A 15874-nucleotide genomic window follows, 5' to 3' on the forward strand; every position below is an offset into this window, starting at 1 on the left:
TATACTATGGCATTAGGAACAACAATTATAAGGGAGAACATTTGGCATCTAATGTACTGACTCTAATGTAGGGTTTCTAACAGTAACCTGACTATGGTTGAGTCTTTCACATTTAACACAACGGGCATTTCCTTATTGCTAAAATCATGAGTATCTTGCAGATCCCAAATTTCAAAACGAAGTTTACACAGTGCATCGTTTGAGTCAGAACATGTCATACACAATCTCAATTCTGATATATTAAAAATAAATAAGATCATTAAAAATATTTGCGTTTTGTTGTCATGTACCTAAGGGCACGAAGAAAGCATAGGTTTGCTTGATGATTTGGGATGGCGTTCATCAAAAGCAGGGTTGATCCCATTTGAACAAATACATTTTTTTTTACATTTACAGATATTCTTGCTTTCTCAGTTGATAAGCAGCCATAAGGGCTGAAGCCATTAGAGTTGCATTAGAAGCCTCCTATAAAGGTAGTGGGGAAACAAAGTGCATAGAAAAAAAAAAAAAACACCTTTCACCAGCATATTCAAGCGATTTGATTTTAGGAAAATGTACGACCATTGCATACGGCTTGGAATACCAAGCACGGCACATCAGATGACATTTGAGGCGTCTGCCTTGGCTTTGGTCAGAAAGAGAAGTTACGATGTAATGTCTTGCCATTTGATTAAGATTGACCGATCAATCTTAAACGATATGCAACAATGCAAATGTAACTTGAGAAATGACTGCCCTCAACAATGCAAAACTCCAGTCTGAAGAAGCAAACTAAAAGAAAAAAGATGTGCCTTGTTATGGCTCCACTTTTGGATGAAGAGAAGTGGGAGGGGTTTTGCACACGTTCCTATGCTGTATAGTAGAGGCATGCTGATATTGCTTTGCATGCACTCACATGGGTCATTCCACTCACATCCATGCTTCTAACACAAAACAAAATAAAAAATTAAATAAATAGCCAGAACCAGAAAGAAACACCCCAAAAGTAAACCCACTTCCCTCCTGGAGCACTGCCCAATGGCACCAGTCTCATAGCTTTTGGAAATGAATGTGTGGTTACAGATAAACAGACAGACATACACACCAGTGGAGACACAGATAAAGTGAGATTGGCTTCCTTGTCTTTTGGCAAACTGTCACTCGTTTGCAGTGGGTCAGAGTCAAGAGTATGACGCAGTGGCACAGTTTAGTCCTGGTGCCGTGATGCCCTGCGATCAGCATATTATAACAGGGGCCTTAGAGTCCATCAGCAGGACCCCCTCGACCTGATGACCGGGACCAGGACCAGGCAAGGGTGGCTCATTTCTGGGTGTTGTACACGGACTGGCTGGCTGTGAAATGCGTGGACTCTGAGGTGTTGACGGTGGGACTGGGCTGGATCCAAATAGGGAGATTTGAGCCTATAAAATAAATAATAAAAGGAAAGAATTAGGATCTGGATACAATGCCTTCAATTACTTTAGCAAAACTACAAAGCAGTGGCCAACATGTATGGGTTTTGGACAATGTCAAGACGTACAAGTGTGTATATATTTATGTATAATAAAAAGATCAAATTTGCAGGATCCTTCATCCATTGATTGTTGGTATCATGCTGTTTTAATACTACCAAGAGAGAAGAGACGAGAGAGAACCACCACTTCTTTTCATCTTCCAAGTCGGCAGAATTATCAACAGGTGGTGATAATCTCAAAATGTCCAAATATCAGCTGACATATCGCTACTATGATGCAGATAAACGCAGACTCTATTTGTTTCCGTTTTGCATGAGGCCATCACTTTTGAGGATTAAACAGCAAGAGGTACAGAACATACAGTTTTACTGAGACGCATTACCAATAGGTTTAATGGTATGAATGATAAGTGGGTTTCGCTAGCAGGAAATTTGCACACTAGGCCTACACTGTTCTCTACAGTTAAGCACATCAGATGTTGTTTCTTTGGAATATGTCCAATGGTGGTCACAGCTCTGCTCCAAGAAACGTACCTCCCTTCCCTGATGCAGCTCTTCCAAATCACCGCCCCACTAACGGACAGCATCCATGTGCAGCAAAGAATAAAAATGGAGAATTTCTTAATCAATTTGTTCATTACAATTAATCACTCCTAGCAAATCATTAAAAGTGAAAACAAAACACTGTAAACCTTGTTTAAATAACAGAGAGCTAAAGAAACAGTAGTGGGGAGGTAAAATGGGCTATAGATGGAGATGCGAGGTGAGATGAAGATGACATTGGTGAACAGATGGCTGCGATGACAGGCCAGCGGTGCCTCAGTGCGAGACGGCTCGTGTTGATTGTGTTTCTATCGATGACGTGCACCTGCTTTGACAGCTTTGCTTCATGCTGACGCAACCTTCCCAACAGAAATCCCATTTCCTGCTGACTCATCCTCGCACTCACTGGCATATCCTAAGATCCTCTAACATAGTGGTTTTAATGCAGGATAATAATAATAATTTCTGTATGAATTCCTCATCTACATTTGTGTTACAAAACATGTAGTAATGTTTAACCAGTGTTTCCAAGTGTGCCGCTAGTTTTATAATGAACCAAACATATTTTAAAACTTCTCATAATAACATAAAAGGTCTCTAACGGTGTTTTGCGCCATTGCTTTGGCCAAGTATGCGTCAAACGAATCAATATCGAAAGTGCAATATGGCTTTGTGCCCACAAAATGCAAAAGACGGCGATTTATTGAAAATAACTACAGCTCTCAACTGCAGTTTCTGTTAAAATAATAGCTCAAGGGTTTATCTTTAGTGATGAAATAAGGACAAAAGTATTGTAATTTCCCTACTGTAGCGTAAATTAAAAATATTCATTTTCATAAACAGTGCATTTGTTTTAGAATATATGGCTATTAGTCATCATAGGAATAAAAATTATAATTATTATTATTACTACATTCTAATTGTAAGGCTTCCTAAAACACTAGTGTGAATGTAATGTAGACTGAGACACAATCACAACTAAAAAGAGGGTTAAGGGCCCTTTAATGTCAATTCACTGACTTTTTTTCCTTTGTTCAATTTGCACACTGAACATGGGTTGGAGATCTTAATTTTGAACTCTCAATGAACAACAGATTGATGAATTTAACTTTAATCTTCTTATATATATATATAATCTTTAATCTTCTTATATATATAGTATACACTACTGTTCAAAGGGCCAGTAAGATTTTTTAAGCTTTTGAAATAAGTCTCTTATGCTCACAAAGTATTTGATCAAATAATAAAAACAGTAATATTATGAAACAGTATAAAAATTTTAAACACTTTTCTATTTAATATATTTTAAAATATAATTTACTCCTGATGGAAAAATGCATCATTACTCCAGTCTTCAGTGTCACATGATCCTTCAAAAATCATTCAAATATGCTGATTTGCTGCTTAAGAAACATTTCTTATTATTGTTGAAAATGGTTGTGCTACTTAATTTTTTGTGTGCATATTATTTCAGGATTCTTTGAATAGAAGTGTAAAAAACAGCTTTTATTTAATGTAGAAATATTTTACAACAAAGTAAAAGTCTTTAATGTCCCTTTGATCAATCAAATGCATCCTTTTTAGCTTCTTTAATATATATATATACTATTTACAATAATATTTGAATAATGCTTGATATTAATACTTTTGTTAATATTAATAATGTTAATAAATTAATATATTAAATACTATAAAGTTATTAATTTATCAGCTGTGTGGTCTGGCAGTGCACTATCATAACCTTATGATAATGGTCAGATGGTGCCCTTCCACCTCCTGTTCATCAAACTCCAATACCTACAGGAGGATCAAAGTACTTGGCAGAAACAGGCTCGGCCTGACAACATGCAAAAACATGGACATCCACAGCATGCATATGCAAAGCTTTAGGTTCATGCATGTGCCTAGTAAAGCAAACGCAACTCAAGATCTCCAGATGATGCAAGTCATTGGCTTTGGGTTTCAGTTCATTGCATAGTGCTTCAGTGCATAAAGTTCCTTAAAAAGTAAAACATTTAATCTACTGGTAAGCCTCAGTGAGGTCGTCAAGAGGTTGGGCCTTACGATATTTAATAAAGTCTGAAAACCAGATCCAATGACTTAATTTGAAGCCTTTGCAACAGCAAATGCAAATATCAAATGCTGCACAGTAATCCAAATGTTAGTGAAAGACAATGGTGTGAATCATGGACAAACACAGGGTTTTGTAGGTAGACATTCACAGTGGAGTGACTCATGCTGGCGATAAATATTTAGTCTTACAAGTCATTTTGAATCCGGTAAAGTTTCACTGCAGATTTCTGGAACAGGACTAGGTATAGGCTGGACAATAATTATTGTTTCACCTGTCGAGTAAAAGAGTAAAACCATTATCTGACATTACAGGTCACATGAAAGATTTCATTGTAATGTACTCTCTCACAGCTGGAAAAAAAAGGGTGGTTTATACCTTTAAATGTAAGCTTTAAACATGTAAACAATTTAAATCCACTTAGTTTGCACTAACTTCACATTAAGGGCAATATCTGTATGATTTACTCTGTATAAAAATGTATATAGTCTTAACTATATACTTAACTTATACACTTAAAAATACTGAAGTTGGCATCTTTAAGAATACCAGGAAATGTAAATAAAATCCTAAACACAAAAATACTCAAAAGATATAATACTCAAAAAATGTCATCAATATTACAGGACTGCAACATGCCAGTATTTCTTGTCTACTTAACTTGACTGTCATACATTTGCTAGTGCTAAATTTAGACACAACAAAATTGACCAAACACCTTGCGCATCAGGAAGCATCAGGAAGACGAGAGGCGCTCAGTACCCAATGTCCTAGTTGACTGATACATGCGCATCTTGAACGATCAAAGCCAAGACAAGTGAAATGAGTCCTGTCTCATTTGACTCTTCATTAAATTCAACAAGATGATAAACTGCAGACACCTTCAGGTCATTTCAAACACTAGATCAGACTGGAATACAAGACCGGACTATTAATATAAAATGTAGTGCAACATTTGAAGATGATGGGTGATAGAGACATTTAAATTTTAAGGCAATCCATCTTCCATCATGTCCGCAGTAATATTATTTATCCCATATTTAAAGGACTACACAGAATGATCCATCAGAACTGATTATACTTGAAAATATCCAACTTCTTTATTTTTTTTCAATTTGTTTTTATGTTGAAATCCCTCTCTCTGAGTATGAGCATAATAACCCTCAGAGGGAAACCCAACAAAAGCTCTGACATCTATATAAGCAAAATCAGAGTTATAAATAGCTGCATGTTTATTCTTTTTGCTTGATCTGGTAAATTTGTTCCTGCTGTACATGCCACCTGAGCAACATCACGTGTCTCTACAGAGACACCTCAACTGCGGAGGCTAGCAAAGACTATCTAGTCTTCCCTATAAATTAGAGACATTATATAGTCAGCAATGCTATATATTAATAAATGAATTCAGTGTATATAACTGCAAGTTATTAATTTCAAAAATGTCTGCCTACAAGTTTATACATGAAAAAAAACAAAAAAAAGTGAAATTATACTCCATTTGGGGTCAGTAATATTTTTTTGCAAGACATTTAATGCTTTTATTCAGCAAGGATGCATTATATTGACCAAAAGTGACCATAAAAACATTTGTAATGTTACAAAAGATTTATATTTCAAGCAGCAAAACTGTTTTCAACTGTAATAAGAAATATTTCTTAGAAATATTTCTGAAGGATCATGTGACACTGAAGTGATGTGATGCTGAAAATGCATTTTAACATATTCAAATAAAAATCATAATATCTCACAATACTACTGTTTTTACTGTATTTTTGATCAAATAAATCCAGCTTTTGGTGAGCATGTGAGATTTATTTCAAAAATAAAAATTTGTACCAACCCCAAACTTGTAAATGGTATATTATGTATATATAGAAATAAAAAAAGCACAAATTGCTGAAAGTAATAACTTGCAGTTCAATAATAATGACGTCGATTCTGTGGCCATTCTGACGGATTAAGTGAGTTAATTCAGTGAAAGATTCATCAGCAGAGTGATTCAAACAGCTAATTCCAGAGTTCAGAAGCCTTTTGAACAATTCCCCACAAACTGCCAGATAAGCGATACATTAGTCATCCACCTAGTGTTACTAGAGTCAGACCAAAACATGCTCCCCTTCCTAACAAACTCAAGGCTCACCTCCTCCTCCATCCTGCTCTGCTTTGATCTGGGCCTCCAGGTCTTCTGGGTCCACGTATTGGTAGTTGTCATCCTCCTCTGGTGGTTTGCACTTTCCACAGCAGAAACAACAGCAGCAACAGCAGCAGCAACAGGAGAAAACGGCACAGCACATGACCGTAGCCTGCGGAAAAGACAGACCTCAGATCATGGATCTCTCTCTCAGAAAGGCACATGTTGGACGTTAGCAAGATGCTACCACCAGCTACTCAGTCCGAGTCGGCATTGTTGGTCAGTCACTATCATGCTAGAAAGTTCGAGGAGCTTTTCGATAGCTTCTAAGCTGAAACACAAGGGAATTGATTGGCAAAAAAACAAAGCACATCAGCAATTATTTATAGCTAAAAAAGAAACAAAAAACTGATGCATTTTGATCAGACTCTCAGCTGTCTTGCTTTCTGTATCAAGCCTATTTGAGAAAATGATTGCATGTGGATCAAAAGCCACCATCATCTGTAAAGTAGCATTTCAAAGAGAACAAAGCTTGCTAAATAACATCTGTTCTGCTCAGATTATGGTAGTGGATTGGAGTGACAACAGTTTCCTGAAATCATTCTGCTCTTTTCTCAAATCCAGGTTTTCTATTGCCCACTAATCTCTTCTGGTGACAGAAACCCAGTTTGCAGTCTGCATTGTTTATTTCTGATCACTGTATTTCCAATTATATTTCCAAAAATACTATCTTAAAAAAGCGTTTTTTTTTCTTCTTCTTCCTGCTAAGCAAACTCATTTCATCGAAACTGCATGTAACCAAAGAGTGTCGGTGTAGAGTTAAAGTAAAGACGGTCAGTAATGACTTTTTTTTTCATGCAACTGTAACATAAAACTTCTGTTTATAGGGAATCGAGCTCTCACCTTGAACCACCACTTTGACATGAGGAAGTAGTATTTGACACTCTCTTCTCCAAACTGCTCGGACACGTAGAGCCCCATGGAACCGTACTCATCGTAGATTTTGCGTTTGGTCTCATCTGTGAGGATTGAGTTGGCATTGTTGATTTCTTTGAACTTGTCTGCAGCTTCAGGGTTTTCTGGATTCTTGTCTGGATGGTATTTCAGAGCTAGTTTTCTTTAAAAACAAAGAATTGTGTGTGTCATGAATCTTTTGTAAAACCCTGTTTGCAGTGCAAACAACTCAATTGAAATGATTAAAAATTGTGAACAGATATTAGCAGATATCTTGATATGGCTTCTATCATGGTCAATGCAAAGTACATAAAAATGAGTGTCTATTTTAATAATAATTACTAATCACCAAACTTGTTCCCTGGACAAATTCAAACAAATTGAAGGGGACAAAAAAAAAAGTAGTTTGTGTCAGAATCAAGTCAAATGCTTATTGCTAAGTAAACAAAAAAGAGAAGCCTTTTATTGCTTTTAGCAATAATGTTAAAAATAATACAATGATGTACATAAAATGTAAATTGTTAAAATAATTTATTGATATAGGCTACATCATATTTGTTAGCTAAATTGAATTGCAATTTAAATTACTTTTTTTAATCATTATTTTAAAATCACTTTTGCATAAAATTAGTATAGTGTAAAATATATTGAAAAAAATGATATTGATATTCTAAAATAAGACAAGACAAAATTAGGTAATATATTTTGTGCAATAATTGGTACTGTGAATGTACTTTCATCTTTATAAACAGGTTAATGAGATTTTTTTTACAACCATTTCAAAATAATTCTGAAATAGCAAATTCGGGGTCAAGACATAAATCAAATTTGCCTTAGAAGAGGTCTTTGTAACATTAAAACATCCTGCAAGTTTCTTAAAATGTCCTCTTCATTACAAACAAAGCATTCATTTGATCAAGCTCCAAAAACAGCTTGTTAGGATATTGCAGGATCTGTGACATCATGGGCAAACACATTTGATAACAGTGCGGGTCTCAGAGCGACTCAGTTCATTATTAAGTGGCTGGTTAAGCGCATTATTAATGAGAAGAAACTCATTCAGTCCAGTCTCTGTGCTGTATTCTTTACATTTACATTTACATTTATTCATTTAGCTGACGCTTTTATCCAAAGCGACTTACAATTGCTATATATGTCAGAGGTCGCACGCCTCTGGAGCAACTAGGGGTTAAGTGTCTTGCTCAGGGACACATTGGTGTCTCACAGTGGATTCGAACCCGGGTCTCTCACACCAAAGGCATGTGTCTTATCCACTGCGCCACACCACCACCCCTGTAGTGGACATCTTCCTCTGAGGCCTGTATTCTGCATGAGATTGCATTACAGCAGAGAATTCAAATGTCTCATGTGTTCAACTCCACACTGTTATCTTTCAGAGACACATAAAGAGACTCACTCTGAACGGATCATTGAATCAGTGAGTTGTTGACTCGAGAATAGTCCAGTTCGCAAAAGAATCATTCGTTGCGATTTGCAAACCGATTTATTCATTGAAAAGAATCGGCTCATTCACGAATCGGACACGGCTGTCTCAGAGCACCTGGCGATTTCTTCAGTTAAAAAAATAAATAAAATGAGTAACGATATGTTTTTATGAAACGTAGTGGAGTAAAACGGTACCTGTAGGCTCTTTTAATGTCCTCTGCTGTGGCCCCTTTCTCCAGTCCCAGCACCTTGTATAAACTGTCCCCTGTAGTGGACATCTTCCTCTGAGGCCTGTCAGAGGGCGGCTTGACATCTGCCATGATTCAATGCTAAACAACAGCAAAAAAACAGACAAAATTAGGCATTAAATCCAATGGGAGCTGCTCTTCAAACTCTTCAGCGGCAGCCAATTATTGACACATGGAGCAATGTACACAGCCAGAGCAAGCAGAAACCACTCGGCTCTATTTTAACAACACACTGTGCAAGTACAAGGTGTGGTGAAGGTGAATTCTGTTGATGTTGAAATAACAGGTGCAGGTTTCGGATGTTTATGAGCAATCCATCAGGAAATGACTTAAACACTACTAAGAAAACATTAATAAGATGTTTGCACTCATAATCGTTGGATATATGTACCAGCATGCAACGGTGGGCAGCACAACGGCTTCCTGATTCTCATTACGCCTTTGCTAAAGAAGATTATGTTTTGCTGATCTCACAAACCCCATGTTGACAAAGGCTAATAGACGCTTGTATACACATGACACCTTTCCTGATCATGAAAGCCCATTTGAAATGGTCTAAACACTGAACAAGGATCTTTCTGAGAAATACCTGCATCTGAATCACATCACCACCATTGTGAAAGTAATGCTTCTAAAGTTTAAACTGGCAAAAACACACATTCTGTAGTCATTTATAATGTCACAAAAGAATTGTATTTCAGACATATCTGATGAGCGCTTGAACACAACGGCCAATCAGAGGTGTTTTATGATTCCACTTAACAGCGCTCAAAGCGTCACAATTTTTAAATTTCAATACCGACTTTTGACAACTCGTCGGTTTTGAACTTTCATTCATCAAATAATCCTGAAAATTAACCTATCACGGTTTCCACAAAAAAATAAGCAGCACAAATTGACAATAAGAAATGTTTCAGCAAATTAGCATATTAGAATGATTTCTGAAGGATCATGTGACACTGAAGACTGGAGTAATGATGCAGAAAATTCAGCAAAATATAGAAAAGAGTTATTAAAAATGTGTAAAGTTGCAATACTAATATTGCTGTTTATACTGTACATTTGATCAAATAAATGCAATCATGGTGATCATAAGAGACTTAAACATTTCAAAACTTACCGACCAAAACTTAAATTATTTTGTGTATTTATTATTTCAAATGCAAAACAAACAATAGACACTTGAATACATCATCCGCAATGCTCCATGAGGGAGGGCGGTTGCTGCTCACGTCTTTTACAACAGTTTGTTTCCATGGTAACAGTGATTTCTCTGATTGGAATTATGGGTAGTAGAACTGTTCTTCAACAAAAATCTGGCAATTAAACTCTGAGGTGATTTCTACAGAAGTGACTTGCATCTTTTACAGAAGCTTGAAAGGTTACGTTCTCACATTTTGAAATGAATCGAATTGTACATCCAAAACTCCATTCCAGTCTTTCCAAGTTGCAAACCCCTAAGCCACACTGACTTTTAAAGCTTGAAATAATTTCCATTCATTCATTCAAGAAAAGTTTAGAGCCAGTTAAGAGATGATCACACAGCCAGAGATATAATAACAGCCTGGTAAAACAATCAAAAGACAGATTCACATCTTCAATTAAGGTTGCATACACCAGAAAGCTAACCGATCACCCGTATCAGACTGCAGCTGTGCGAGCTTCAGATGAGCCTCTGTTCATCAAGCTGTAAGCTTATCTCAGGCTTAACTCTACAGTCAGTGTATTTTGGATGAATCTAGCGGCTGTGCCAACGTCTGATGAGAACATACACTAATCACACAGGTCACTTTCTTCCAGATGATGACAACTGGCTCAACGCTCTAAAATGAACCAGTCCGACATGATGAAGCTGACACAACTTTATACGCCAGTTCAATTCAAAACTAATGCAACATACGCCAATGATCTCAGACCAGTTCAAAACCGTTAGAAACATGATCAACAATAAAGTCAAGGCCGCTAATACTAATAATAACTACATGATTTTCATAAATATGCTAATCATTTGAAGACACGTTGCTTTGGAAGTCCTAATCTAGTTGTAATACCGATATTCAGCAAAAATGCACTGAATTGATCAAAATGAAAAAAGTATAACTGTTTCCACAAAAATATTCAACAGCACAATTGTTTTTAATAGGGCTGTCAAACGATTAATCGCGATTAATCGCATCCAAAATAAAAGTTTGTTTTTACATAATATATGTGTGTACGGTGTATAATTATTTTCTATATATAAATACACACACATGCATGTATATATTTAAGAAATATTTGCATGTATATACTGTGTATATATATTTATATTATATCATTATTTATTATATATATTATATTATATATATTATATAATATTTTATATATAAATAACACATTTTTCTTAAATATACATGTATGTGTGTGTATTTATATATAGAAAATAATTATACTCCATACACACATATATTATGTAAACACAAACTTTTATTTTGGATGCGATTAATCGCGATTAATCGTTTGACAGCCCTAGTTTTTAACATTGATTGATATCAATAAGAAATGTAGGAGCAGCAAATCCGCATATTAAAAGACTGGAGTAATGATGCTGAGAATTCAGCTTTGCCATCACAGGAATAAATTAAAATAGTGAAATCAGTTATTTTAAATTAAAATATTTCACAATATTACAGTATTTTGATCAAATAAATGCAGCTTTGGTGGTCCAGGAGCAGAAGATATCTAAACACCTTTCCTTTTTTTCAACATTTGATAGATTGTGAGACTTCATGACCAAGCAAAGGCATTACTACTTTAATTTTAACAGAGAACTTAATGTATTTTAAAGGAGCAGTGGGTGATGTAATCAATCTCAATTCACTTAATAAAGATGTATTTACATTTCATTTGCACACGTTTGGGCCTGACATCAATGTTCAATCTAAATGGTCGAACTCAACCCCACTGTTTAGTAGTAAATCATTACCTCCATCTCTCAAAGACCAGGTAAACATGTGGCTTGTTCAGCCAACAACAATAGATAATGACATGTCCAAAAAAATGACACTACTCAAAACAACAAAAACAACTGTTTAAAATGGAGCAGAAAAACTATACATGTGATATAATTTGCTCAACTTCATTGGCTTTCACAATAGTTCTACATCAATAGATCTGAACAAAAACACGTGTTAACCAGTCACCGCATCCAAACACATCTGGGATGAGTCGTGTGACGTCACGCGTTCATTGATAAGGTTTATTTTTATCCTTTCGAGTTATTATCATAGTCATCATATTTCCTTACATTACTTGCTGGCTGTTGTAACGGGCAAGTGTCCTTGTAAAACTATAATCCAGTCTTAATCCACCAGTACAGATTACTATCCCCTTCAGACCCAGTATTTTCCTTCACACTTCACTTTAACCATGACCTGTTTGGTTTGACCTGGGCAACATCTACTAGAAACAACATCTAAGATCAGTTAACACGGGTACACATGGAGTTTATTCATCTTTATTCGGGATCATATTATTGGATCTGGGAGGAAAGCACGAAATTCGACCGTTTAATTCATACCTAATGTCAACAATACCACTTCGAATATAAATCTTCTAGCAAATTTACATTCATAACACAACTAATATGAAATTTATACACGATGCTGTCTGGTTTATAGGGTCATTATGAATTTGCAATTACTTTTATCGATGAAGCAAACGGCTGACTAGGCAGTTAGCATTAGCAGGTCTAGCAACGATAGCAAATTTGTGTGGATTTTAAGCTGCAAATGTCAGCACAGTCGATTAGAACTCACCTTGAACAGGGTGGTAATGTGGTATAGTCAATTGTGGCTGAATCATAGAGGACTCAGCCGAATGGTTCTTTAGATATCCTATGTACAGCTCCTCATTGCTATCGCCGCATGCATGTCCTCCCTGCCTTGAAAGCGTAGAGCGCTCTGAGGACGCGCTTGATTGCTGGAGTCGACTCTTTGAACCGAGTCTCCAGCATGTTCGGCTCCCTTGAAATGGGAATCGCGAACAAGGGCACGATCTGGGAGTCGATTCTTTAGCGGAGTCGACTCTCGTTCTATGGATTAAGACCATAGAATGCCATTTGGACGTAATCGATGCTTTGACTTTGATTTACTCAAACGACTCCAGTCCAGGACGGATTCTATCATGTGTCTTTTTATCAGTCAAAGCAAAAATACTTAACAGGTTAAACACACCGCACATAAGGCGTGGTTGAATTCAAGACTCAAAATCATGTGAAAAACAATAAGGGTTTATGTAGTTTATTTGAGTTTTCAAAATAAAAGTCTGAAGAAGCATAGTTGATCAACGACGTAAATTTATAGACCGTGAGTTCCCATTATTTTTCTAAGTTTCTTTGAGCGGGGTTTGGCTTATTTACACACATTTTAAATAATAATAATCAAATAAAATGATATTGTACTCCATTTAAAATTCAGTAATGAAAACACCATGAAAATGTTAGATTTTGGGGTGAAATTGTGGATTTCAATGTTAATTGTATTTAAGATAAATTTAACAGATGTCATTTTTGCGTACTTTGACTTTTTCTTCATGCATTTTGATTGACAATTTCACCAAAGCATTTATAGCGTAGAAAACAAATAAAAGTTTCAGTCTTACAGTCTAACAAATGTTCAGGTGCTTTATGATGATATTGTCTCCCTATATTTGGACTTGTACATTGCGTGCTTATAGCACAGGCATACTGTATGATGTTGCAGTGGAATGACATTAAAGAGCAGAGAAAGGTCTGAGATTGCAAAAAAATTTTATTTACTAAAAATACAATTACAAAAGTTTTACTCCATAATGAAGAATAATCTACCTATTTGCACCAAAAGGATTGAGTATCAAAAGTCTGGTCTCCAAATGGAATGTCAGAATGAACGTGATGTCTGTGCTGTTGTAAATGCACAACAAAAAGTAAAGAATTTACAGTTATAATAGTAAGACATGTAGTAGTAAAATTGTTTCTTTGTTTGCAAGATTTTTCTCATTCTGAAGTGAAACGAAACTGATCAACTGATCTATTCTAGATTGCTACATTAATGTAATGATCTCAGATATTCAGGATGAAACTAGGTTAACCACACTCCACTGTGGTTGCATTCATTTATATCAAATAGTCAGTATATGGAATTTTATTGTCAGTACTGAAAGGAACAACAAATCTGGGTACTTCCCCTCAAAAATTACACCTACTGGAGCTAAACAGAGGGTACACAGAATAAACAATACTCATAGAATCCGTACATTGCCAACAAAATGTTTCCCTTTACTGCCAAATGTCCAAGACTAAACCATGACGGTCCTTTCACCGACCCAGCACAGTAGCCAGAAGTGCCATCCGAATATACATCCCGTTCTCCGCCTGCCGAAAATAAGCAGCTCGAGGATCCGTGTCCACCTCCGCACTGAAAACAAAATAGGATTACAAAAGACTACAAACAAAACTTTGTATTCAGCACTCCAGTTTATGTAACTTCCGATATTTGCCTTGACACTCCTCCTGAAAATTAGATTTTAACCTGACGCTTTGAAATGAGAATAGCAAACCTGATCTCATTGACTCTGGGAAGAGGATGCATGACCACCATCTTCCTTTTGGCTCCCGTCATGATATGTGGGGTTAGGATGAACTGCCCGAAACACTGTCAGAAAAAGTGAATGTTTTATAAAAACTTCATGATGTTTAAGAAATAAAAGATGCAATGTTCTCATCAGAAAATTCACCCACCGCTTTGTACTCTTCTTCAGAGGCGAATCGCTCCTTCTGTATTCTCGTCATGTACAGGACGTCAGTCTCCGGGAGGGCCTCTTCAATGCTGTTAAACTCCTCCTGTGGACATAGACATTTAAGGGAAATGCAGCAATGCAAATATTAAGCACCCAAGTAACAGTCCACTCCTGAATACATATTTTTGATTGTGACGCACCTGTTTAATGCCTTTAGAGGCCACAAAGTCAATGATCTCAGCGGGCATGGTGAGGTTTTTGGGGGCCACGTAGCGCAAATTGATCCTGTATTGAGTGAGAAGTCTAGCCAGAGAATGCACAGTGCGGCCATGTTTCAGATCACCAACCATGGTAATCTGAGATTTAAGAAAAAAAGATACAAAATTTAGAACAAAAAAAGTTATTAAAGTCATTATAAAAACTGAGCATCTCGTCCAGAACAACACAGCAACATTGGCTCAACTTTGAGAGCGAGTTTGAGATGGGATTCTCAGTTTGTTGGTTTCTGTTTGGTGATGCTAGCTGAACAGAAATTACACACTTCATCAAGTGGAAATTGCAAGCTAATGAGCTAATAAGTTTGAGAAGACAGAATATTTTTTTTCCATGTGAACTCACAGTCATGCCATTGACTGTTCCCAGCTCCTCTCGGATTGTAAAGATATCCAGAAGGGCCTGAGTGGGATGTTCTCCGACTCCATCACCAGCGTTGATCACCGGCCGCCGACAATGCCTTGCTGCACTCTACAAACCAGAAGCACTTTTCATTTTAAACTGAGGTACAAATCAATTCATTTTTTTAACAAACACAAAAATAATTTAATTTTCATGATGAAATATAATAATAATACTTTTAGAAAACATGCACCGAGGAATTGTGCACAAACAAGGAAGGAATATTTATGAAGAAAATAGTCAATTTAGATGTCATGTCTTAAAACTTTCCTTATCAAAAAGTTCACTATCATTTATAAAGCCTGGGGTCAGTGTTTTTATTTTTATTTTTATTCATAGAAGATGCATTCAATTCCTCAAAAGTGACAGTAAAGTAATTTATAATGTTACATAAGATTTCCATTTCAAATAAATGCTGTTCTTTTGAACTTTCTATTAAGCAAAAATTACTGAAAAAAAACAAAAACTAACTCGGTTTCCACAAAAATATTAAGCAGCACAATTGTTTCCAAAATCGAGCATAAGAAATTTGTCTTGAGCATCAAATCAGCATATCAGAATGACTTGACAAAGAAAATTTTAAATTGTGATAATTT

The 15874-nt window shown here is 36.1% G+C and overlaps 2 protein-coding genes across 7 annotated transcripts in view; both read right to left on the reverse strand.

The window, feature by feature from the left end:
• On the reverse strand, positions 1-13097 carry dnajc5ga (DnaJ (Hsp40) homolog, subfamily C, member 5 gamma a). 4 transcript variants are annotated; one of them, XM_079888797.1, is made up of 7 exons: positions 12644-13097; positions 8794-8927; positions 7102-7315; positions 6208-6370; positions 4259-4341; positions 1988-2026; positions 1-1400 (listed from the first exon to the last, which is right to left on the reverse strand). In XM_079888797.1, exons 2-5 carry the CDS (start codon positions 8916-8918, stop codon positions 4262-4264), a joined length of 582 nt encoding a protein of 193 aa, XP_079744923.1. In that variant the 5' UTR covers positions 8919-8927; positions 12644-13097; the 3' UTR covers positions 1-1400; positions 1988-2026; positions 4259-4261. The 4 variants fall into 4 exon arrangements, with proteins under 4 accessions (XP_079744923.1, XP_079744925.1, XP_079744924.1 ...); XM_079888799.1 differs by lacking the exon at positions 4259-4341; XM_079888798.1 differs by lacking the exon at positions 1988-2026.
• Positions 13098-13617: 520 nt separating this feature from the next.
• The window catches only part of cad (carbamoyl-phosphate synthetase 2, aspartate transcarbamylase, and dihydroorotase), a 26162-nt gene continuing 23905 nt past the window's right edge, over positions 13618-15874 (reverse strand). For 2 of the 3 annotated variants that reach the window (XM_079889155.1, XM_079889154.1), the window contains 5 exons: positions 15222-15347; positions 14804-14959; positions 14605-14706; positions 14424-14518; positions 13618-14281 (listed from right to left, as the gene is read on the reverse strand). In XM_079889155.1, the coding sequence (XP_079745281.1) occupies positions 14182-14281; positions 14424-14518; positions 14605-14706; positions 14804-14959; positions 15222-15347 (579 nt within the window). In that variant the 3' untranslated portion in view covers positions 13618-14181. The remainder of the gene's footprint in view (positions 14282-14423; positions 14519-14604; positions 14707-14803; positions 14960-15221; positions 15348-15874) is intronic. The other variant, XM_079889153.1, reaches the window with a different exon arrangement.

The sequence above is a fragment of the Squalius cephalus genome, assembly GCF_949319135.1.
Source record: "Squalius cephalus genome assembly, chromosome: 12".
In the NCBI taxonomy this organism is placed as follows: domain Eukaryota; kingdom Metazoa; phylum Chordata; class Actinopteri; order Cypriniformes; family Leuciscidae; genus Squalius; species Squalius cephalus.